Genomic DNA, 26,853 nt, shown 5'->3' with positions numbered 1-26,853 from the left:
CACTCTTGGCCTGCACCTTGCCGTGGTGAGTGGGCTTTTAACTAAGACAGGCCAATTATATATATTGTGTGAAGCCAGCAAAACAGTCATTATTATGAGAATTATAACTGAAGCACACTAAATAATACACCATCAGTCACATTTAGCTTTTCTGTTATTAATCTAATGTGTGTTATGTCAAGCCTCCACAGTGGCGTGCTGCAGTCAGGATGAGACGAACAAGGTGAATGGATGGACGGATTGATGAGCCCAGCGAGCCTCCACCATCCACAGACAAGCCAGTCCCATTTTCCACCCAGAAGGATGTCTCTTCCATCTATCTTTGCCTGCCAGGGAAATGCAACCAAACATAGTAATTACAGATGGTGTTGTCTCTGTTAAAGTGACACATGAAAAAAAATAAATAAATAAAAAAATAAAATAAAAAATATATATATATATATATATATATATATATATATATATATACATAAATATATATATATATATATATATGTATATATGTGTGTGTATATATATATATATATACATATATATATATATATATATATATATATATACATATATATATATATATATATATATATATATATATATATATATATATATATATATATATATATATATATATATATATGTTTTGTGATTCATGTTCATGACAATAACAATCGAACAGATTTTCTTCATTCTTCCAATGAGTTTCGCAAACAAACATGGAATTTTCCCTGGATCATACTAATACGTTTGTAGATTATATAAAGACAATTATAAAACACATTTGTTGTGGTTTTATATTAAAGCAGATAGTCAAACGTAAATGTAGCATGGTAATGTTGCGAAGACACATTTATTTTTGTTTTTCTTTGTTTCTTTAGAAGCTTTTATTTTGGTTTTCTGTGGAAGCACAACAGACAACACACATGTTAACGTCCGCTACTACGGTTCGCTCCGTATAGGTCTCACGAGCCACTTGAGAGACTTCCTCTCGAGCGTTATCTACTTTTTACATTTCAAAACACAGATCCATACCCGACTTCGACTTGAACTTATTAATCATGTCGTTTCCCACATTCAATCTTACTCGTACACATTTAAATATTCACATTTCTACTGAATAAACATCCCATAACGTTAAACGAACACTAACGTAACCGAGCGTCAACCCCGCCTCCTGGTAACCTAGCAACGGGCTAGCCGTTGTTTCCTCTTCGCTAGGTAATCACTCGGAGACGATACATTCAAAACGTAAATTTAACTCACATACCCTCGATCTCAGACTTCAATTACGAAACAGCCACACATACATTTGCTCTTATTTTCAACCATTTCCCCTTCTCACCTGTGGAAGCACAACAGATAACACACACGTTAACGTCCGCTACGACGGTTCGCTCCACATAGGTCTCACGAGCCACTTGAGAGACCTCTCTAGCGTTATTCCCCGGGGCGAACACGACCTCCACTGGTAGAAGTGGGTAACTGCACCCTGCTCACTGATCACTCTCACACACGCCACAAACCACAACAAAAGCAGGAACAGTGCTTTGCCACAATTATGCTACATAAACACGTCCTGGTCCCCTCTGGATCCTCTTTTCCGGTCCTCGCGATCACTCTCTTGGCTGCGGTGGGCATGGTTCTGCCCGCGGTGTCTTCCTTTGTCAGGGCATTCTCTGGCCCAGTGACCCATGCGGCCGCAGATGTGGCACGCCCCCTTTTCGCCTCTGTCTCCGCTAGTCGCCCTTCGTCGGTTGTCGTTGTTCCTGTAGGGCCGTCTCGCCGTGTCACTGAGGTGCTTCATCATGGTGAGGGAGGCACGCTTTATCTTCTTGTCCTCTGCATCGCTGGCCTCCTGCAGAAGCCTCTCAGCGTGCACTGAATGACGTCGGACCTCTGTCAGCCGGGCATGTTCAATCCCCACGCAGCAGCTTCTGTTAACTGCTTTGGCGATCTGGGGGAGCAGCCCTTGTCTGAAAGCAGTGATGAGGCTGGCCGTTTGGTTGACGGCAGTCCTGATGAACGTGGCGATGCTGCGGCGTTGGTGCTGGAGTGCGCAGGGTTGTACGGTGGTAGCTTTGTTGGATGAGGGCAGGCGGGAGGAGGGAAGACAGGCATGTCCAGGAGAGGGTCCCTCGGGCCTGTAAGAGAAGGATACAGACATTTGGTGCATTTGAATGCTCGTGTGTGAGTGGCTCCTTTTCTCCCTCCTCTGGGGAGTGTGTGTGAGCGTGTGCACCCTCTGCCGTTATCTCTGTCACCCCTGTGCTCCAGCGCCCAGCGCTGTTCACACCTTTCTTTACTTGTTTCCTGTCCCTGACCTCTGCTTCAGGTTTCCAGAATGAAAAACACCTTTCATGATCTTTGATGATTTGAATCTCCCACCTGTTTGGGTTTTTCTTTTTTGTAACCTTTCCCTCGGCTATATTCAGTTTATCCCGGAGGTTTCTCAATTCCTCCATACTCAGTGATCCTCCCTCTGGGAAACCATACTTTTCAACCCAAACATCCAACATATCAAGACAATCTGGACCGTATTTTTTCCGCATGTCGTCCACAATTTGTCCCCCCTGGGGAACTGCAGCAGCCACTTTGCTCTGGTTCTTCCCCATCCCTGTCTAGACTTATTACTTGTAGCTGCACAGGCGTCCCTGTGCCCCCTTTTTTTACTCAGGCGCAAAAAGGTCGAGAAAAAATTCACCCCTTCGGTACTTAGTCACCAAAGGTTTTGCCCGCTCAGCCCTCACCAACCTTCTTGGATATCTGGTGAGCGGGACAGGCCCGCGATATGACCTTGACTGGCGCGATATTATGATTTAGCGTACGTTACGCTCAACGTCATTCCGTGCGGCAGGTAAAAAAAAAGGTGGTGTTGTCCCGGGTGTCCCAATTCCATTGCAAGCCGATCGGAGCCGATTATCACCCGGCTCGTTTGTCGGGTTGGTTGACCCGTTTTGTCGTGCAACAGCTGCAACTGCAAACTGCAGGCTTCAATTTACCGACGCCTTACACATGTGATGGCATGGAGACTGTGCATTGTAGCAACATCAGTCCCCTCAGAGAGAATCTTCTCCAAAACAGGGCAGATATTTACAGAGAGAAGAAACAGGATCAGCCGCACAAAGATGAGGCTCTTGGTTTTTCTCATTGTCAATCTTCACTAAAGGACAAAACTGTTATCTGAATGCTGATTTTTTTTTCTTTTTGTTTTACACATTTTAATTCATATTTTGTTGTGTGAGTTTCTGTAAGCGTATGTTGTTTGACTTTACATTTGTGTAGTAGTAAAAAACTAAAGAAAAAAAAAAGAAGTGAAAAAGTGGGAGTGAAAAAAAGAGTGCAGCTGAGCAGAAGCGCTTGTCGACCGTCGCGGAGCTGTTCGCGTCTGGTGTGAACCAGTTGGAGCCTCGCTCGCGAAATTAATTGGCGCGGCGCTTCCGCTTCCATTGAAATGAATGGCACGAGCCGCGCACCTGTTCGCGTCTGGTCTGAACCACTACATTCAGTGCGTTTACATGGCACTAGAGAAAATCGAATTATTGCCTTACTCCGATTATGATTGGAGTTTGAGAACTCCGATTGGAATCGGAGAACTCCGATTGAGACACCCAGATAATGCGATTGGAATTCGAATTTCTCTGCCATGTATACGCCTTAATCGGACTATTAACTGGACAATGCGAGTGCGCATGTGCCACGCCTCGCTCTCGCGACTCATGACCGCACAACTACGTCGTCTAACAAAACAGACGGCGCGAAACAACCTGGCAAACGCGAATAAGAATGTTGACATTTGGAGAGAGGATGAGACCGGGGCGATGCTTTCTCTTCTAAAAGAGATGGACATATTAAAATAACGCGCAACGGAGACCTTTTTAAAAAGGGTAGCGCAGCAAATGCAGGGCTCCGGCTTTGCACACCCCTGAACAAATACGTATTCCTTCGTATTTATATTTCTACCTTTTCGTTCACATTTTTTGTAAGTTAGAAGAATTTTAACTTTGTAAATAAAAGCACAGCAAAGAGATGTTTTCCTGATTTGTTTTTATTTGGGTAATTTCGCTGTTATTCTGCTGGAAACGGCGTGCAGCGGCACCAGCTTCCTCCACGGTCGGCACTTTAATGAGCGTGTGTATAACTGAAGACACCGTTCCTTTGCAAAACCTGTACACAAACTCTCCCACCAGTCTGCTCCGAACCCGAATCCAACAAGAACGAGAGTTTGGGGTCCGTAGCGACGGCACAAAGCGTAGCATCGAAGTGTTGTTGTAGCCCTCCAACAGCAAACAACGTTCTTGTCTGCCTTTTAAAATAACCAGGAGCACAAGAAATAGGGTACACCTTATCTGCAAAGCAAGTAACACGTATATTATGAACTATCGTTCCATATCATAATAGATTTAATATGTCAACCGAAAGCAGCTGACCGGCTGAAAAGACTCACTCCACCCCCTAGTGTTGGGAGGAGGACCCGTCAATAATTTGAATTTCTCAGCTACATGTATACGGGGACCAAGGTGAGAACTCCGATTGGACAAGAAAACCGAATGATTGCTTAGTCCGATTAAGCTCTGCATGTAAACGCACTGATTGATTAATATGGGCGCTGAATGGAAGCGCTTGGCGATTCGCAGCGCTTCACTTCGCGGCGCGGCGCTTCCGCGTCCTGTGTGAACCGGGCGTAACTTTTCAACATTTTGACGTGGCAGACGCGGGATGATCGTTTTCTATCAGGAGTGTGCACTACATAATCTGTATCGGAAAGTTTGTGCTCCACGACATACGGACCAGAAAAACCAGCCTGCAAACCGGAACCGGGTAACGGCAACAATACCAACACTCGGTCGCCTGTCTCAAAAACTCGAGCCACAGCTTTCTTGTCAAACTGCCGCTTCATTTTAGACTGGCTGGCGACAAGAGTTTGGTGAGCAGTTTCACAAGCACGATGCAAGCGTTCACGGAAAAAAATTACGTAATCTAACACATTATTCTCTACTCGCTTAACATCGGAAAGCCACTTACCCCTTAACAGACGCGAGGGTCCTCTCACCGAACACTAAATCAGCTGGGCTGAACCTGAGGGACTCCCACACATACAATCGACGACTGAAGATACATTTTATGCTGCGGAACCATCACTGTGCTCATTTTAACCCCCCCCCCCACACACACACACACACACACAGACACACACTAAAATATACGAATTGCAGTAGGTTGGTTTTGTTGCTCTTGGTTGTCCGTTTTTTGAGAGTTAGTAGTAGATAGATCCCTAGATAGTAAGTTTGATAGATGGATAGAAATAGATAAGTTAGTTAAAGTTACACACACGCACATATATATATTTATATATATATATATATATATATATATATATATATATATATATATATATATATATATATATATATATATATATATATATATATACATATATATATTAACCTCTTTCAATGAACTCCAAAACATACATGGTCAAAATCCATATTATTATTATGTTGTTGTTTTTTTTAAATGCTCATACAAAACAAAAAAAAAGTGTCACATCCACTTGTAGTGCATTATTTTTGCCAGCAAGCTTCTCTTGTTACGACTGACCACATTGACCCATATTTTCCATATACTCACCTGAATCAGGTACCCTGCAAGGGCAACGACCTTCCCCGAGGTGATCGGTGGAGTGACGTGCAACCAGCATGTGACCTCTACGACGAGCTTCCACCCACGGAAGTGCCATAGGAGGACACGGATTAAATAGTATGGCTTGTCCACCAGAAGGCTGTATTATGGTGTACATAATATAAAACTTTGGCCCAGTTCTGCTTGTATTGCAATGGTTGGTGTTCCTGAAGTTTCATTTTTCGTCCCTTTTTATTTTTTACATCCATGTTTGTGATGAAATAGTTTTGTGAATCGCTAGCTCGCATTGCATGCTGGGAAACAGCGTCACTCAAGGAAGTTTTGGCTTCGCTGACACGGTCCTGAAGGGAAGTGGGTTTTAGTGCACTGGAACGGGATGAATGTGTTCAATCAAGCAGTACAAACCTGATTAATTGTCTTAATACTTCACTTCGAATGGCCATATTGTTTAGGATTAGAATTAGATGACAACTTGTTCACAATATTTGCAACTATTCAATTTGACCAGCAGGTGTCAGTAGAAGACGAAATTTCATGTTGACTATTTCCTAATGGAAGTGCTCTCTTTACGTTAGGTTTTTCCTCATAATTATTTGAAGTGTAGGCCTGTAGTTGATGAGGAATCACGGTGTGCTAACGCTACTCAAACAGCTTAGATGAAAAAAAGGGAGTGTGATTTGGGTTTGTGGTACATTATGACAATCTTGGACTTGCAAGACTGAGGCGACGGTTCAATTCCCATCAACGTGTATTATATATGTGTTATTTAGCTCATCTATTCTACATTTTAAATAGATCACATTTGACATCTGACCCACTGAACACTTACTATTAAACATATTTTTAAACTATGGGCTATTTAGTCTTGTTTTAGGATATAATATAACTCATTGCACAAACTGTCAGGCTAAGTATAGAGCTATAGTCTACTACAATCAGTCGTGCCAAAAAAGAGACATTGTCTTTATTTTTCATTTTTATTTTATTGTGTCAGCATTGAACCATACAAGCATGTAGTGTTGTCCAACAAGAATGCATGGCGAATCAAATCCCAAACAACCTATGAAACAATGAACACGTTTCTATTGCACTTCATTTTATTGAGCACTAGATGACCTCCTCGAGCACTGTGTCATTGAAGCCTCGAGTAATGAACCATTTTTTGAAAAGTGAAAAGTGTCGAAGCTTCAACAAAGCCTCCATCGGCCATCACTACCTACGGCCGCGTGCTCTAACACCATTTCAGAAGTGACTAACTGCAGACTTGGGAGCGGAGGAGGGATGACAGTCAGGCTGGCTCGACTGCTCCTCCTTCTCAGCCGTGGCGCGTCCAATCAGCAGCCGACATCCAGGACCGCACCTGCAAGGCGTCATCCACTCTCTCTCACACACACACACAAAATAAATTGTTGTTGAATTGTGTTCAATCATGTTAAACTTGGTTGGGGCACAGCCATGGCTCTTTATATTTTATTTTTATTTTATTTTGTATTTTATTTTGAAGTTAGCGCTTTGCATTCTGGGTGGTCCTCAGTACAGAGGAAGCCCATGAAGCAGGTGAGACGGTCTCCTGCCTGTTGAGACAGAAATTAATGCAATAAGTTGAGCTATGCTTCATGTAACTGTGTTTCAGTGTTTAAATGTGTGCTGGTGTCTTTCATTTATTTATTTATTTTTATTTATTTTTTTTATTTTTTTTTAGCAAAGTTCGTTTTTTTTTTATTGCTATTAAAAACGATTAGCATGCTAGCATGTCCATTAGCAGCACGCAGCTCTCATACGGAGCACGTTGTCTCTGCAGGAGGTGACCAAGTTTCACGGAGCAAGTTATGGTTGTGTCCCATTCTGTTTCAGGTATGTGTGTGTAACTGGAAGAATGTTACAGTGTATAAAAATGGAGCTTTAGGGAGCGAATTATTGAAATTGCGAATGTCATTTTTTTGTATTTTGTAGAAAAATGTATTTTATTTTTAATATTATTTGTATTGTAGAAACAACAACTATACGATCACTACTTCAGTACAGAGGAAGCCCATGAAGCAGGAGGTGACCAAGTTTCACGGAGCAAGTTATGGTTGTGTCCCATTCTGTTTCAGAGAATAAACTGCTGCTCCACACCTGACTTCTGCAAGTCTTCATTATACAGCATGCAGGACAGAATAGGAGAGGTCACATTGGTGCCGTGACTCGAGACTCTTTTGTTGTGCTACCGATGCTGCAGAGCGACCCGGGGACTGTTCTGCTGCTGCTGTTCATCTGCGGTCACTGAAGTCGGTCAGATGTGTTGCTTTTGTGCAGTGTTAGACATCAGATAGAGGGTTTATGTACTTTTATTTGATTTTTTTTTTTGATTTGATTTTTTTTTTTTTTTCAGTTTCCAGTCTAGGCCTTTTGTGGTTTCATCCTTTTGTTTTGTGGTATTGTGTTTTGTTAACTTTTTGGAAAGATGAGTAATCCTCAGGGTAATGTTTTTGTAACTCCTTTTGGTGCTGGCAGAGGGAGGGGTTTTATGCATCCTTCAAGTTTACTGTTTGAGAGTCCTGTTCAGGGGGGTGGTGTAGTGTTGGGTAATCAGTGTACACCTGGGCGCCCCTTGCTCAGTACTGGTGTTATCCCTCCCCCCAACTCAGATGCAAACCCTCATGCCCTTGCTAGCCAGGGCACGCATTCCCCTGTCCCGGACAGGCACAGCATGTGTTCCCCTGCACCTACCCCTGATGTTATTGCTGCTAGTATTGTAGGTCAGATGGGTGATGCATTGATTCAACAGGTCAGCCAGCGGGTGGCACAGGACATTATCTCTCACCTCAGTGCATCTGTCACTACCCCTTTACTCAGTGCTGCCCCTTCACCTGCCCATGCTGATATGCTAGCCAGTTCCCCTTTACAGAGTGCTACCCCTCGACCTAGCCATGCAAATGTGTCTGCCACAAATGCTTTTGACGTGTCCCATTTGCAATATGTCCCTCATCGAAAGCTGAAGGAGCCCCCCCTGCTTCAGAGGAGACAACTCAGACTCTGTTTCCGTCCAGGAGTGGGAGGAGCTCATGAGGAGTTTCATTAAGAGGGGGAATCTGCAACCTGAGGAACAAGCGGAGGAGATCCTTGTTCATCTTGGTGGCAAAGCAAAGGATGTTGTCAGGTTTGGGACCAGGAACAGTGGTATTAACATCACCTGTAACCCCAATGCCATTTATGGTCTCTTGCGGAAGCACTTTGATTCTGTTCCGTGTTCACCACTCCCATTAGCAGACTTTTACACCACTCTTCCTGGGAAGGGTGAGGATGCCTTTGACTACTGGCTTAGACTGAACCGCGCTGTTGACTTGGCCATTGAACGTCTGAAGGAGCAAGGAAAGTCACTGGACAGCCCCAGCACTGAGGTGACTCGAATGTTCATAAAGAACTGCCCTTCTACTGAGCTCGCCATGACCTTCAGGTCGAAGACGATAGACAAGTGGACTGCTCGTGAAGTCCAAGACATTCTGAACGAATATCATTCTGAAATGATGTCAGTGAACAGAACTTCCAGAGAAAGGGTGTCAGTGAATGCTCTTGCTGCTGTCTCGCCACCTGCACCACCTGCTGAAGAACAGAGCCCACTGCAGCCACAGGCCACTGACCCTGATGCCCTGAACCGCCTTATTAACATGCTGGAGAAGGTGCTCCTACAAAGATCTTCCCCAGCTTCAAACAGTCCTGTTCATGGTCCGACTCGACGGCCTGGCCCAAGGCACCCCAGGATCGGTGGGTTGCACTTGGAGGAAATGTCTTCTTCTCCACCATGGACTTGACGTCTGGCTTCTACAATGTGCCACTCCATGAAGAGCACAAAAAATACACAGCTTTCTCTTCACCTTTTGGCCTCCACTAGTACAACAGAATGCCACAAGGTCTGTCCAACAGTCCTGCAACATTCATGCGAATGATGATGTCAATCTTCGGGGATGAAAACTTCACTAGTCTGCTCTGCTATCTTGATGACCTGATGGTCTTTGCCCCAACTGAACAGCAGGCGCTTGAGCGTCTAGAGATGGTGTTCTCCCGTCTGAAAAGTCACAAACTCAAACTGGCCCCCAAGAAGTGTCATCTCTTGCGGAGGTCAGTAAGGTTCCTGGGACATGTCATTTGTGGGGACGGGGTGATGAAGGACCCTGACAAGATGAAAGCCATCATGGGTGTGGGAGAGGCTGACCTGATGGAGAGTGATGGTGTGACCCCTTCCTGGAGGAAGATTAATTCTTTCCTGGGCCTAATCTTCTACTATCAGCACTTCATAGCTGACTGCTCTGCTAAAGCAAAACCCTTGTTCAGACTCCTCTCTGGAAGGCAGGTGCAGCATAAGGCCATGAGAGGCAGGAAGGTGAAAAAGCGATCATCTGCTCCACCAGCGCTTATGGCGAGCGACTGGACTGCTGCATGCAAAGAATCGTTCCAGACCCTGAAGAATGAATTAGCTTGCAATGTCACCTTATCCCACCCCAACTTCAGTGAGCCCTTCGTTCTCGCTGTTGATGCGTCGTTTGATGGCATTGGCGCAGTCCTGTCTCAAGTGCCACCAGGTGAGACTGTTGCTCGACCTGTCGCTTTCGCCAGCAAGACACTGTCCCGATCACAAATTAACTATCCAGCGCACAGGTTGGAATTCCTGGCGTTAAAATGGGCCATTTGTGACAAGTTTGGTCATTGTCATTGCCCATTGTCCTACATCTTAACAAAGCCATGTTTGGACGCATGTGAACAAAGATGGGTTGCTAAGCTTGCCGCATTCGATTTCGATCTGAAGTATGTCCCTGGCGTTAAGAACGTTGTCGCTGATGCGCTAAGCCGCGAGCCATTCGTTCAGTCATGTATCAGTCAACGTCTGATGAAAGAGCCCTACGTTGCACTGCTGGACGAAGTTAATGGCGTTGTCAGGGGTACAGTGCAAGATGCCTTCCGGCTGACAACTGCCAAGTTCTTCAAGAAAGGGAACCAAGACCATCCGATTCTGATGCTGAAGCCGTTATTTTATTTTGAAAGGTGACCCGCAGCTATTTTAGGTCGAGGAAAAAAAATGGCCGAAATGTTTGTTTGATGGAAAGCGGGTCAAGCCGGAGTGGTTGGTGAGCCAAAAATTCTTTTGACCTCACGTTGTCTGTGTTGCCTCAAACCAAAAACTCAAGAAGGAAAATAAACGAGTTAAATGGAACCCACGTCTCATCAATTTATGAATGATGTAGTGGTGCTGGTATGACGGACGGACATTGAAGACACCTGAGCGTCAAAGGTAAAGAGCGGCTACATGAATGAAAACTGTGGAACTACACAGTCAATCAACACAATCAACACATTGAACACACAAACACATCACATCCTTCCTTCATTTGGCAGCAGACAATAAAACAGCAGTTGGATCAAAGATGCAGTGGAGTCCGAAGAGACGCCAGTGAAGGATCTCTGATCCAGTGGAGCTCCAAGCTGCAGTGACTTTACACACAACTGAGCATCATGTTGAGTTGAAGCAGCAGATCAGAGCAACACTGTCAGTCACAACAGGACGTGTTGACACTCAGTGGCTGGAACACACTGGAGTGTGAAGCTGCACTGAGGACACTGTAGTGGAGACACTGAGGACCTGGGGCTTCATTTACAAAAACGTACATGGATTTCATCCTGAAACAAAAAAATCTGGATGTTCAAAATGTTGCGAACGCACAAACGCACACCCATTTCCTTTGAGAGTCCCAATCCTCGTGGAATTGATCGCACATGAGCACGAGTCCTGCTCCTCCCTCGGAACACCTCCACATACAAAGCGTTGGACTTTTGGAAGGACAGTGTTGAGGTCAGCATGACTAAAATCTCCAGTGAGGATGGTGAAGCTTTTGGGTTTGCTGTCTGTTGATCACTGATGGCCTGGTACAGTTCATTGAGTGCAGCGTTCCTCTCACTGCTGTTGTTGGTGGGAGGGATGTAAACTGCAACTAGCAAAATGGCAGTAAACTGCCAGGGCAGATAGAATGGACGGCACTTTATGATCATCAACTGTGCCAGTGGTGAACAGTGTTTGCATACCACTGCAGTGTCCCGGCACCACGCACCACAGATGTAAACACATGCTGCACCACCGCGGGACTTCCCTCCATTTACATGATGATGGTGATGGTGATGATGATGAAGATGATGATGATGATGATGATGATGATCAGACATTAATGAGTCTTGATTCACTTTCACTGTCTTTAGAATCTCACATGTCGACCACAACTTCTCTCTCTGCTCTCCTTCATCCAGTGAACTCTCAGAGCTTGAGTGTGCAGTGGTGTCTTCAGCTCTGCAGTCCAGCCCCTCCCACCTCACACTGCTGGACCTGAGTGAGAACTTCCTGAGGGATCCTGGAGTGAAGCTGCTCTGTGCTGGACTGCAGAGTCCAAACTGCAGACTGGAAGTTCTCAGGTCAGTTCCTGCTTTCTACTGGTGGACAGTGTGTGTCAGCAGATGACAACTGGTGTGTAACGCTGCTTAGTGTGAAGACTTTGAAGCAGATATTAAAGACTCATCTAGACAAAGTGGATGTTGTTGATATTTTCATGTCAACAATCTGCAGCCAGAAAAGACTTTGGATGGTGGAAGAAAGTGTGGAAAATGTCTCCAGTCACTTTGGAGCTCAATGGAAGTTGTTGATTGGTGATGAAGGTCACATGACTGAGCAGAAGATCGTGTGAAGAAATATTAGAGGCAGATTAATAGTGCAGCAGTATTTCTTCATCTTGTCCTTTGAATGTGTTTGACTTGTAACGAGTCTCTGATGACTGAAAACAGCCACAAGCACACAAAGGACTCACTGATTATTTTCCATCTTCACTGCTGATTGGCTGCACACTGACTGACACACTGCTGTTGTTATTGTGTTGACAACCCACTGGCACAATGACTCCTTTGAGGGAATGACTCAGTGATCCCAACAGCTGCACATCTGGATCATCAACAGGGAGGAATGACTCTGAATATGACATTTACACCATGGAAGAAATCAAATATTGATTCTTTATTCAGGCTGGAGAACTGCTGGTTGACAAAGCTCAGCTGTGATTGGCTGCTCTCAGCTCTGAAGTCCAACCCCTCCCACCTCAGAGAGCTGAACCTGAGTTGGAACCACCTTAAGGATTCATCAGTGAAGGAGCTGAGTGGTTTTCTACAGAGTCCAGACTGTAAACTGGAGGACATCCACGGCAACTCCTTTGACACAGAACTTCCGTGTCAGGTACATTTTACTGTGAATACAAGTAGCTACTATTGGTGTTGTACAAATACATTTATGTGTATACAGTTTTTGAAAACAGCTTTTTCAATACATGTTTACTTTCGTCTTTTGGGGAGAGGCAGGCGAACCGGGAATGCCCTCGACGTCGCGAGTGTGTTCAACCATATTCGCGAAAACGACAAACGGCAAATGGCGAAGCGCTCGGTAAAGAAAACAAATCGAGTTGCTCCTGCGTGACACGCGGTAAGCTAGGGAACCCCAGGAGTCTTGAGGAGAGAAGAAATACTGATTCGTCGAGAGGACGTGGCTCTTGGCCGCGAGGAAGCCTCAAACACCGTGGCATATAACAAAGTCGTCCTTGGCTCGCTAGGGAAGCTATTTCAAATAAGGAGGCGTGTTTACTGTCTGTTTTTCTGTTTGTTTGTTTTTAAATAAACGCTATTTCCCGTTGTATCCGTCTTGTGTTTACTTTTGGTGAAAATATGAAGGTTGAACTACACATTTACTCGCATGGAAAACGAAACAATAAATTATAAATGTTGCTGCATAAATGATCAACTGTGACTTCAGTGAGGGAAAGTGTTCTTTCTTGAACAGAAAAGCAACCACAGACCGAGCAGCAGGTATGAAACAACTTCTACTTTGTCCATCGCTGCGCTGTTGTGTATCGCACAGAAGTGATGCTGGGGAAAACATTGTCCCGCTTTACCGTGTCGACTCCGCCCACGGTCTCGTAATCACAGAGCCAATGAAAACGCAATCGTACCGAGGCGAACCGTGGTGAGGCGAGGCAATGAAAACGCCCTAAACTGGGCTTGAAGGTACAGTGGGTAAAATCCTCCCATCTAGTGGTCAGATTGCCGACTGCTTTTGTTGCAGATTCTGAAGTCGACGTTTCACTTTGATGTTCAGAGTGATGACACCCTGGTAAAATTCCATCGTTATAAACTCCATCATTTCTTCTCTATTCAGGTTGGAGTACTGCTGGTTGTCAAAGCTCAGCTGTGATTGGCTGCTCTCAGCTCTGAAATCCAACCCCTCCCACCTCAGACACCTGGACCTGAGTCAGAACCAGCTGCAGGATTCATTAGTGAAGGTTCTGAGTGGTTTTCTGCAGAGTCCAGATTGTAAACTGGAGACTCTGAGGTCAGTTCACCCTCTTCACTCTCCAACTTCTATCACTCTTGTTGTTGTCGTCATGATTTTCACTTCACTGCTGTTGGAAATTCAATTTGCAGACACTGGTTTGTGTTTGAAATGAGTGGAACTGGGTTTGAAGCAGGGGTGTCCATTAGGTCAATCGTGTGGAGTCCTCGTCACTTCCAGCAGGTAGAATGGTTCAGGCAGGAACTCAGTGATCTTGGTCATAATGTACGATGTGCTGGATTTTGTTTTTATATGTGCTGGATTTTACAGTCAAAGGTTAATGAGACGAATCGGCTTCTGCACCGCTCAGATCAAATAAAGGAGACATAAAGCAGATTTCATTTTAAATCTGAAACTATAATAATTGTTAAAATCAATGTATACTTCAGATACCTGCATTCTGTATGAGAGCAGACAGGAACAGCAAAAAGAGTTTGGCTGTTGTTTTCTTTAACTACACGCCAAACTACCGGGGTTGTTGCGTGAGCTTGCAATCCTGGCGTAAACTGATGGAGACGCCTCACTCACAAAATACGCTTCAAAGTCACGCACAGCAGAAGCACCGGAGATCCTGGGAGATGCTGCTAGCAAAACATCTGCGTTCCACACACACACACACACACACACACACACACACACACACACACACACACACACACACACCGATTGTATAGTAGGTAGATCTTTTTGACTTGGCCATTTTAAAAGTAGCTTGCATGTTGAAAAAGTGTGAGCACCCCTGGTTTAAAGGTACAGAGTGTAAAATCCTGCCATCTGGTGGTCAGATTTCAGATTGCAGCGCTCATTCACTCACCCTCTCTCCTTTGTTGAGTGTCAGATTCTAAAGTCGACATTTGACTTTGATTCTAAACTCTCCATCATTTCTTCTCTATTCAGGTTGGAGGGCTGCAGGTTGTCAGAGCTCAGCTGTGATTGGCTGCTCTCAGCTCTGAAGTCCAACGACTCCCACCTCAGACACCTGGACCTGGGTCAGAACCAACTGCAGGATTCATCAGTGAAGGAGCTGAGTGGTTTTCTGCAGAGTCCAGACTGTAAACTGGAGACTCTGAGGTCAGTTCACCCTCTTCACTCTACAACTTCTATCACTCTTGTTATTGTTGTCATGATTTTCACTTCACTGCTGTTAGAAATTCAGTTTGCAGTCACTGGTTTGTGTTTGAAATGAGTGAAACTGGGTTTGAAACAGGGGTGCCCATTAGGTCGGAGAGAGAGAGAGAGAGAGAGAGAGAGAGAGAGAGAGAGAGAGAGAGAGCTTTAAGAGTGGAGTCCTCGTCACTTACAGCAGGTAGAATGGTTCAGGCAGGAAGTCAATGATTAGAAAACACGGTGGTTGTGGTTGATCTTGGGGTGAATTCCAATTCCTCCCTTAACCCTCAATCTCAACCCTCAATCTCAAAAATGCGCGCTCTCTGCTAGGTGCAAATGCTGTCCCGATTCTAAGAACGTCCAGTTGAGGGAGGAGATTAAGGGCTGTATCGCCCTCAATATTGAGATTCTCCGGGACCACCCTTGGCAGTGAGGGCTACCCAGAAGGCATTGCGTATTTTCGCCAAGACATCTTCGAAAAAGATGGCGACGAAAAAGCGAGCTACAAATGGAAGTATTTTCTTAGTTAATAAAGATATAAATATTACGAAACCATTTTATTGTCTTAGTTTAAGAGTTTTTTATGGATTATTGACATTGTTGTTGCGTAACATTTTTATTTTTTTTACTTTACGATGTTTGTCAGCCGGACCGGCGGTCCCGGCTTCACGTTACTTGTGTACCTCGTTGTGTAGCGACGGAGGACTTCTTCTTTTTCATCGTCTTTTTCTTCTTCTCCTTCTTCTTCGTCGTTGTCGTCTTCTTGACAGACTGGACTTAGCTTTGGCGTAAGGCAGCCCCCCACAGTCTGAAGACGTAACTGCACTTAAGGGGTGTCCCATTTCTAAGCCCTTACACTTATTTTTGAGGGCCAAGATTGAGGGCCAAAGATTGAGGGTTAAGGGCGAGGGTTGAGATTGAGGAGTTAAGGGAGGAATTGGAATTGGCCCTTGGTCATAATGTCCAATGTACTGAATTTTGTTTTGACGCCTCGCTCGGAAAATACGCTTCAAAGTCACGCACAGCAGAAGCACCGGAGATCCTGGGAGATGCTGCTAGCAAAACATGTGCGTTACACACACACACACACACACACACACACACACACACACACACACACACACACCGATTGTATAGTAGGTAGATCTTTTTGACTTGGTAATTTTAAAAGTAGCTTGCATGTTGAAAAAGTGTGAGCACCCCTGGTTTAAAGGTACAGAGTGTAAAATCCTGCCATCTGGTGGTCAGATTTCAGATTGCAGCGCTCATTCACTCACCCTCTCTCCTTTGTTGAGTGTCAGATTCTAAAGTCGACATTTGACTTTGATTCTAAACTCTCCATCATTTCTTCTCTATTCAGGTTGGAGGGCTGCAGGTTGTCAGAGCTCAGCTGTGATTGGCTGCTCTCAGCTCTGAAATCCAACGACTCCCACCTCAGACACCTGGACCTGGGTCAGAACCAACTGCAGGATTCAACAGTGAAGGAGCTGAATGGTTTTCTGCAGGGTCCAGACTGTAAACTGGAGACTCTGAGGTCAGTTCACCCTCTTCACTCTACAACTTCTATCACTCTTGTTATTGTTGTCATGATTTTCACTTCACTGCTGTTGGAAATTCAATTTGCAGTCACTGCTTTGTGTTTGAAGCATATGAAATTGGGTGGAAAGGTACAGTGTGTAAAATACTACCATCTAGTGGTCAGATTTCAGATTGCTTTAGTGTCAGATTCTGAAGTCAACATTTCACTTTGATTTTCAGAGTGATGACACCCTGGAAAAACTCTCCATCATTTCTTCTCTATTCAGGTTGTGGAGATGTAGTTTGTTAGAGCTCAGCTGTGATTGGCTGCTCTCAGGTCTGAAGTCCAACCCCTCCCAACTCAGACACCTGGAGCTGAGTTGGAACTGCCTTCTGGATTCAACAGTGAAGGTGCTGAGTGGTTTTCTGCAGAGTCCAGACTGGAAACTGGAGGCTCTGAGGTCAGTTCACCCTCTTCACTCTACAACTTCTATCACTCTTGTTATTGTTGTCATGATTTTCACTTCACTGCTGTTAGAAATTCAGTTTGCAGTCACTGGTTTGTGTTTGAAATGAGTGAAACTGGGTTTGAAACAGGGGTGCCCATTAGGTCGGAGAGAGAGAGAGAGAGAGAGAGAGAGAGAGAGAGAGAGAGAGAGCTTTAAGAGTGGAGTCCTCGTCACTTACAGCAGGTAGAATGGTTCAGGCAGGAAGTCAATGATTAGAAAACACGGTGGTTGTGGTTGATCTTGGGGTGAATTCCAATTCCTCCCTTAACCCTCAATCTCAACCCTCAATCTCAAAAATGTGCGCTCTCTGCTAGGTGCAAATGCTGTCCCGATTCTAAGAACGTCCAGTTGAGGGAGGAGATTAAGGGCTGTATCGCCCTCAATATTGAGATTCTCCGGGACCACCCTTGGCAGTGAGGGCTACCCAGAAGGCATTGCGTATTTTCGCCAAGACATCTTCGAAAAAGATGGCGACGAAAAAGCGAGCTACAAATGGAAGTATTTTCTTAGTTAATAAAGATATAAATATTACGAAACCATTTTATTGTCTTAGTTTAAGAGTTTTTTATGGATTATTGACATTGTTGTTGCGTAACATTTTTATTTTTTTTACTTTACGATGTTTGTCAGCCGGACCGGCGGTCCCGGCTTCACGTTACTTGTGTACCTCGTTGTGTAGCGACGGAGGACTTCTTCTTTTTCATCGTCTTTTTCTTCTTCTCCTTCTTCTTCGTCGTTGTCGTCTTCTTGACAGACTGGACTTAGCTTTGGCGTAAGGCAGCCCCCCACAGTCTGAAGACGTAACTGCACTTAAGGGGTGTCCCATTTCTAAGCCCTTACACTTATTTTTGAGGGCCAAGATTGAGGGCCAAAGATTGAGGGTTAAGGGCGAGGGTTGAGATTGAGGAGTTAAGGGAGGAATTGGAATTGGCCCTTGGTCATAATGTCCAATGTACTGAATTTTGTTTTGACGCCTCGCTCGGAAAATACGCTTCAAAGTCACGCACAGCAGAAGCACCGGAGATCCTGGGAGATGCTGCTAGCAAAACATGTGCGTTACACACACACACACACACACACACACACACACACACACACACACACACACACACACCGATTGTATAGTAGGTAGATCTTTTTGACTTGGTAATTTTAAAAGTAGCTTGCATGTTGAAAAAGTGTGAGCACCCCTGGTTTAAAGGTACAGAGTGTAAAATCCTGCCATCTGGTGGTCAGATTTCAGATTGCAGCGCTCATTCACTCACCCTCTCTCCTTTGTTGAGTGTCAGATTCTAAAGTCGACATTTGACTTTGATTCTAAACTCTCCATCATTTCTTCTCTATTCAGGTTGGAGGGCTGCAGGTTGTCAGAGCTCAGCTGTGATTGGCTGCTCTCAGCTCTGAAATCCAACGACTCCCACCTCAGACACCTGGACCTGGGTCAGAACCAACTGCAGGATTCAACAGTGAAGGAGCTGAATGGTTTTCTGCAGGGTCCAGACTGTAAACTGGAGACTCTGAGGTCAGTTCACCCTCTTCACTCTACAACTTCTATCACTCTTGTTATTGTTGTCATGATTTTCACTTCACTGCTGTTGGAAATTCAATTTGCAGTCACTGCTTTGTGTTTGAAGCATATGAAATTGGGTGGAAAGGTACAGTGTGTAAAATACTACCATCTAGTGGTCAGATTTCAGATTGCTTTAGTGTCAGATTCTGAAGTCAACATTTCACTTTGATTTTCAGAGTGATGACACCCTGGAAAAACTCTCCATCATTTCTTCTCTATTCAGGTTGTGGAGATGTAGTTTGTTAGAGCTCAGCTGTGATTGGCTGCTCTCAGGTCTGAAGTCCAACCCCTCCCAACTCAGACACCTGGAGCTGAGTTGGAACTGCCTTCTGGATTCAACAGTGAAGGTGCTGAGTGGTTTTCTGCAGAGTCCAGACTGGAAACTGGAGGCTCTGAGGTCAGTTCACCCTCTTCACTCTACAACTGCTGCAGTTGTTGTTGTCATGACTTTGAATTGAGTTTGTTGGAATTCACTTTGATTCCATTAGAAATGTGTAAAACTGGTTTTAAATTACACACACACACACACACACACGTATGCGCACATACGCACTCACGCACGCACACACACACACACGCGCGCGCGCGCGCGCACACCCAACTGTGAATGACACTCTCCATCATTTATTCCGTATTCAGGTTGGAGAGGTGCAGGTTGTCAAAGATCAGCTGTGATTGGCTGCTCTCAGCTCTGAAGTCCAACCCCCCCCACCTCAGAGAGCTGGACCTGGCTGAGAACTATCTTCAGGATTCATCAGTTAAGGAGCTGAGTGGTTTTCTGCAGAGTCCAGACTGTAAACTGGAGACTCTGAGGTCAGTTCACCCTCTTCACTCTACAACTTCTATAACTCTTGTTGTTGTCGTCATGATTTTCACTTCACTGCTGTTGGAAATTCAATTTGCAGACACTGGTTTGTGATAGTAATGAATGAAACTGGGCTTGAAGGTACAGTGGGTAAAATCCTCCCATCTAGTGGTCAGATTGCAGATTGCAGATGCTGAAGTGGACATTTCACTTTGATTTTCAGAGTGATGACACCCAGGAAAAACTCTCCATCATTATAAATTCCATCATTTATTCTCTATTCAGGTTGTGGGGCTGCAATTTGTCAGAGCTCAGCTGTGATTGCCTGCTCTCAGCTCTGAAGTCCAACCCCTCCCACCTCAGAGAGCTGGACCTGAATATGAACCCCCTGAAGGAGTCATCAGTGAAGCCACTGATGGATCTTGTCTACAGCAGTGACCATCAACTGAAGAGTGTGAGGTTAGTACTGGTTTGGAACCAGTGGATGATGGTTCCAGCACCAAAGCCAGTTGATCCCACAGCAGAGGTCCAGTGTTCCCAGTCACAGTGTGAGAAGAGGATGGTGACGTCCAGCTGCTCCTCATTCATCCAACATCTGCTGCCAAACTGCTTCTTCTCTCAGTTCACCACCCAATTATTGATCAGTTCATCTTCATCAGGCCTCAGTATCAGTCCAACACTCCATGGTCACATGACCTTCTGATGTTCCACACTTGACATGTGACTGAGAGTCTGCTTCTTCTCACCAGTCACTCCATCATCTTCATCAACAGTCAACGTCTCTGTGATGATGCGTTCAAGGACCCTGAGTCCTGACTCCTGCTGTCTCTTCTTATCTTTGCAGGTGGTGGTGAGGATGAGGAGAGTGAAGAGGAGCGCTCCATCTACTGGTGGCTGACAGAACTACAACCAGTGGAGCCAAACAGCAAGCTGCAGGCACCAACACTGTGTGGGCGTGTCACGACCTTTGACCCCAGTGCAGCCTGGTGGCTGGCGGACTGCTTCTCCCTACAAGCTGCTGTGGTTACTGGGAGAGATGTCCCAGAAGCCACTGGTGGAGCTGAATCCTCAGTGGAAGAAGCAGGACTTGGAGCAGCTGCTCAGTGAAGGCAGCAGCAACACAACCACTGCTTCTGCTCTCATCATCCACGGCTGGAACATCTCAGCATGAAGGTTCCACACATCAACAACACACTGCTCTGCTCTCACTTCAGACTTCTATAACATCTTCATTTTGGAGGTGAAAAATACTTTTCAAGAGACTTTATTTCTGCTTCATGATCTTAAATAAGGAAATCATGTGGAAAAGATAAAGTGATTCACAACACCTGTGATGGGAACTCAAATCATTATTGAATCATAAGTAAGACAAAAGAAGTTTCCCTCAAAATAATTCATGGTTTTGATGCTTGCCAGATGTTTGTGTGGAGATTTCAGAAGGACGTCAATGAATCAGAAGGAAACCAGATCATTTATTTTATGTGATTATGTTATATCATCCTAACTTTGTTACTAGCTCAAACATTATATTTCAATGATTCAATATTCTGACAATAAAAGCCATCACAACCTGTGTGACTTTGACCTCAACTGACATTTCATTTCTGCTGCTTTAACACTTTGATTATATATCTCCTGAAGTCCTACCATGGGGATTCTCCATATCTGAATAACTTGTGTACTCAAACCTTCTGTAGGCCATACCCACTTCTCCACTAGGTCTCAACATAAACCACATGAATCAATGAAAATAAATCTCACTTTTACAAACAAATCCAATTCAGTTCAAATATAATTTAAATAAAATAAATGATACATTATAATTAATCACCAACAGATAAATCAATGCAAGATATGAGGTGGTTTGCCCTCTCTGGGTCGGTGGGGAGGCCCTGCCTCAGGGGGAGGAGTTCCAGCATCTCGGGGTCTTGTTTGGGACAAGGGGGAGGTGTTCCAGGTGTGTCCCACCAGGAGGAGACCCTGCTGGAGGGACCAGGTCTCTGGGCTGGACTGGGAAGCCTTGGGGTCCCACTGGAGGAGCTGGAGGAGGTGACTGGGTCCAGGGTAGTCTGGGGGTCTCTGCTGAGGCTGCTGCCCCCGAGACCTGACTCCAGATACGGCAGTAGAAGATGGATGGATGGATGGATGGATGGATGGATGGATGGATGCCAGGTGATAGAACATTTCATAAAAACAGACTCTGCATTATAACTTCTATTACACTCGAAATAACTCACTCCAATATAACTGCACTCGTCCTTCTCTCACATTACATTGGATCACAATGACCAAACAACACAACAAAGACAATGATCCAACTGTACTGCCACGTCCAGACTCAGTGTAGGTCTGTAGGCCTCTTGGACCTTCATGTGAACCACTGCGTGTTGACTGGAGGTGAAACATGGCTGACTGCTGTCCTCCTACCTGGACAATGCAATCTCACTTTCAATCTCACAGCCACTAAAAAACCTGATTGTGATTGAGAGGTCCTCAGCAGCCAATCACTGTTGGGAGTCCAGCCTTCAAACACTCCTCCTGAATCCACAGTCACATCTGTGAGCATCTGGAACTTTGGCCCTGATCCTCCACACCACACAACTTGGGATGACAGCGCCACCTACCTGGATCCTTTCAGCAGCCAGTCCATGCTCTGACCCGTTTCCACTGTGGCCTGTTGTGTCATCTGGACCGGAGTCTGGATCATCAGTGTCCAGGTTCATGGAATCTGTCAGAGTGCCGCCGTCCTGTCATGTAATGATAGAGAATCACTCTATTTATACTAATGTGCAGAACCACTAGAGTGTCATTTCTTCACTGCTGTCAGCAACAAGCATTTGGTGTCACACTGGTGTACAACACTTATGGGCTAATTAATAAGAAATGACATATTTATGAATCACCCGCAATGCCCAGATTGTTGCTGCTTATCTGCTGATATGAGCCGTCAACTGTTGCAATATAGAACCACGGGCAGGAAATTACAATTAGTGTAGAGCGTATTATAATTTAAAAGTTTACTAACGGTAGTTCTTTAAAGAATTTAGCAGGGATGGAACAGCCTAACGTGATGACATCACTTGTAAAACGGAAGGAGCTCAACTTTCTGTCACGGTGAAAACTCTGTGTTACGTCCCGTCTAGGGGGACCGAGACGCAACGTGTGGGACACCTTCCCCCACTCCCAAGCCTCATTAATTTCTCACGGCAGTTGGCGGTTTTCAACAAAAACATTTATGAATCAGTAAATGAAAGAAACAAAACAACTTAACCGGTGGGCAGCAAAGGCTTCAGGGTGGGCCCAGGCCAAAATAATAAACAAACTCCAACTAGCTCACCTTAAGAACTAACTAAAGAAAGAAAGAGAAGCCAAATACAGAAAGGCTAACCTCCCTACATACTTAATAAACAGGAGAAAAGAGGGGACAAAGAAAATGGCAGCCCACCCCTACGGCTGCGTGCTCTAACGCCATTTCAGAAGTGACTAACTGTGGACTTGGGAGCGGAGGAGGGATGACCGTCAGGCTGGCTCGACTGCTCCTCCTTCTCAGCCATGGCGCGTCCAATCAGCAGCCAACATCCAGGACCGCACCTGCAAAGCATCATCCACTCTCTCACACACACACAGACAGAAACATAGAGGCACCTAGACCCACCCGTGGGTCATAACACCCCCTCCCTTAAGAACCAAACCCTATTAACATACCGACAAACAAAACTAAACAAGAAAACCCTCAGTTCCCCCGAAATAAGAATTTCGCAGCTAGTCCACATGTACACGTGATAATGCATCTGCCAACACAATATCAAGATCCCTAGATAGTAAGTTTGATAGATGGATAGAAATAGATAAGTTAGTTAAAGTTACACACACTATATATATATATATATATATATACACATACATATATACATTATATTTTTATTTTATTATTAACCTCTTTCAATGAACTCCAAAACATACATGGTCAAAATTCATATTATTATTATGTTGTTGTTTTTTTTAAATGCTCATACTGTAAGACAGTCAAATCCACATCCTGAAGTGTTTTCTCTAACAATGGAAGTTCTTCAAAGACAGGGGTTACAACTGTATCAATCTCACCTATTGTAATTAACTTACATGATTTACATGTCGCGGGAAAGGAACCCCCGAGGGCCAAAAGGTATCTCCTTGTGTTTGTTGGATTTGCATTCAGGGACTGTCTCTGCCTTTTGTTTAGAACTTTCCTTTGAAATGTTGTGAGTGTCAGTGTGAGAGGTGTGAAGGTCTTGGTGATCTATTGTTGCTGTGGAAAATTACCCCTGATGACCCAAAAGGTTCCCGAGTAGGAAGAGTTGATCTGATCTGAATCTTTTAAATATGCATTTTAGCAGTGTCTCTGTTCTGGGAGGATATTTAAGGGAAGGAACAAGAATCTGAGGGCGTCTTTCTTTTCTCTCCTTTTCTGGGACCCACTCTCTCTCTCTCTCTCTCTCTCTCTCTCTCTCTCTCTCTCTCTCTCTCTCTCTTCTTCTTCTTTTTCTTTGACTTCTTGATTTTTTCTACCATCATTTTTACACAACCGGTCTGTTACATTTTTGCTGCATTTTTACTCTGGACATCGCAATAAACTGGTATGTTATCCATTCCCCTTCAATATTAACTTGTTGAGACTTTTGTTTCTATGTGGAGAGCAATCTGACATCAGATATTGATTTAGTCTTCAGTTATATGGTAAATTCATTTGAGTAATGCTTGTACTCTTTACCTCTGAGTTGAATAGAAAAGATTGAGTGTCATGTTTTTCTAACTATTGAGTTGGAAGATATAAACCTCTGAACATCTCAACCTAGATGTCTGGGCTGTTCTTCTATGTTAAGAAGGTCACTGAATGCTTTGTCTATATCTGCCATCACTGAACTAAGATAGGGATTAATCAGAATCCCAAAGCCCTTAGTTATATGGTAAGTTTCACTGGACATTATTCAAACCCTTAACCTCTGAGTTGGACAGATAAGATTGGGTATCATGTTCAATAACCTCTGAATACTCCAACCCAGACATCAGGCTATTCTTCCATGTTTAATGAACAAACTGAATAGTTTTGTTAATTTATAGAAGCCATCCCTGAACTGAAGACTAATGTCAGATCACGAGAAGTTTATTATTATTGAGTCTATATTCTTAATTGTTAATCAAGTCTTTCTCTCAATCAATGTATAAAAGTAGAGTTATTATTATCAAATGGAGTCAGATTAAATTAATTATTATGTATTTTACTTTGAAATCCTCACCTTGACACCGGAACGACGGAATACGTATTGGGGAGATATTACTATTTGTGTCTAGATATTTCCTCCCCTACAATACAAAACAAGAACATTATTTCCAGCATTTCTGTTACGACTGCCGCAACGATTGGTGGAGTGACAAGCACCCAGCACGTGAATTCTACGATGAGCTTCCACCCACGGAAGTACCATAGGAGGACACGGATTAAATAGTATGGCTTGTCCACCAGAAGGCTGTATTATGGTGTACATAATATAAAACTTCGGCCCAGTTCTGCTTGTATTGCATTGTATTGGTTGGTGTTCCTGAAGTTTCATTTTTCGTCCCTTTTTATTTTTTACATCCATGTTTGTGATGAAATAGTTTTGTGAATCGCTAGCTCGCATTGCATGCTGGGAAAAAGCGTCACTCAAGGAAGTTTTCGCTTCGCTGACACGGTCCTGAAGGGAGTGGGTTTTAGTGCACTGGAACGGGATGAATGTGTTTAATCAAGCAGTACAAACCTGATTAATTGTCTTAATACTTCACTTCGAATGGCCATATTGTTTAGGAATAGAATTAGATGACAACTTGTTCACAATATTTGCAACTATTCAATTTGACCAGCAGGTGTCAGTAGAAGACGAAATTTCAGGTTGACTATTTCCTAATGGAAGTGCTCTCTTTACGTTGGGTTTTTCTCATAATTATTTGAAGTGTAGGCCTGTATCTGCACACAATTTGGAATTCGTCCCAGCGCCCTGAGCCGTTAAAATATAAATTGCAGATATATATATTATATATATGTATATGTATGTATATATACATATATATATATATATATATATATATATATATATATATATATATATATATATATATATATGTATATATATATATATATATATACATGTATATATGTGTATATATATATATATACATATACATATATATATATATATACATATATGTATTTATACATATATATATAATATATATATATATATGCAATTTATATTTTAACGGTTTATATAGATCCCTCAGGCTCCATTCAAAATGGGGGTTATTGTAGGAGAGTTGCAGTCAACTGAGATTTGGAGAGAGTTTATAGTTTGGAGTGTTTGAGACTAGATAGCGTTTAGTTTGGAGATAGTTTTGAGAGCTTAGGGAGAGAGTGAGGAGAGGAGAGGTGATAGGATGGAGCCCCCTGTCCTGTACATCAATGTCCATGTTACACAAGCATCTATGCCAGGGGTGCCCATTACGTCCATCGCGATCTACTGGTCAATTGCGAAGGGAGTTTGGGTCGATCGCATGGAGAGAGAGAGTGAGTGTGAGAGAGAGAGAGAGAGAGAGAGAGAGAGAGAGAGAGAGAGAGATCCGCGTCAATTACAACAGGTAGAATCGTTCAGGCAGGATTAGAAAACACGGTGGATCTGGTTGATTTTGGTCATAATGTACGATGTGCTGGATTTTGTTCTTATATGTGCTGTGCTTTACAGTGAAACGTAAATGTGACGTATCGGCTTCGGCACTATTCAGATCAAATAAAGACCAGACAAGGACAGGAAAAAGAGTTTCGCTGTTGTTTTACACGCAAAACTACCGGGGTTGTCGCGTGAGCTTGCAATCCTGGCGTAAACTGATGGAGACGCCTCGCTCGGAAAATGCGCTTCAAAGTCACGCACTGCAGACGCGCCGGAGATCCTGGGAAATGCTGCTGGCAAAACGTCTGCATCACACACACACACACACACACACACACACACACACACACACACACACACACACACACACACACACACACACACACCAATTATCCCTAACCTATGCGCTGGAAAACACAAAACTATACAGCAAAACATCTTAACGTAAACACACTTTTATTGATAAAATCAAACATAGGCAGACATAACCTAAACAATTTTAAACCATGAGTTTTCTGTGCAATGATGAGCATAAATGCACATGGGAACATGTTGACCCATTTAATCCTCTTTCTTTCTTTATCATTGGACTACAAATATATTTCTGAATGAATATGTTTTCCTGTTTTATAGGA

At 43.9% G+C, this 26,853-nt stretch overlaps 1 protein-coding gene across 1 annotated transcript in view; it reads left to right on the top strand.

Moving 5' to 3' along the window:
* The window catches only part of LOC142889863 (uncharacterized), a 155,290-nt gene that overhangs the window by 115,633 nt on the left and 12,804 nt on the right, over positions 1 to 26,853 (top strand). The window contains exons 6-7 of the mRNA XM_076028541.1: positions 14,927 to 15,100; positions 19,373 to 19,546. Of these exons, the coding sequence (XP_075884656.1) occupies positions 14,927 to 15,100; positions 19,373 to 19,546 (348 nt within the window). The remainder of the gene's footprint in view (positions 1 to 14,926; positions 15,101 to 19,372; positions 19,547 to 26,853) is intronic.

This window comes from Nelusetta ayraudi, unplaced genomic scaffold (genome assembly GCF_046127955.1).
Source record: "Nelusetta ayraudi isolate G7.1 ecotype Tasmania unplaced genomic scaffold, CSIRO-AGI_Nayr_v1 ptg000025l, whole genome shotgun sequence".
In the NCBI taxonomy this organism is placed as follows: domain Eukaryota; kingdom Metazoa; phylum Chordata; class Actinopteri; order Tetraodontiformes; family Monacanthidae; genus Nelusetta; species Nelusetta ayraudi.
Note: the sequence above shows the minus strand (reverse complement) of the source record. Positions and strands in the feature narration are given on the sequence as shown.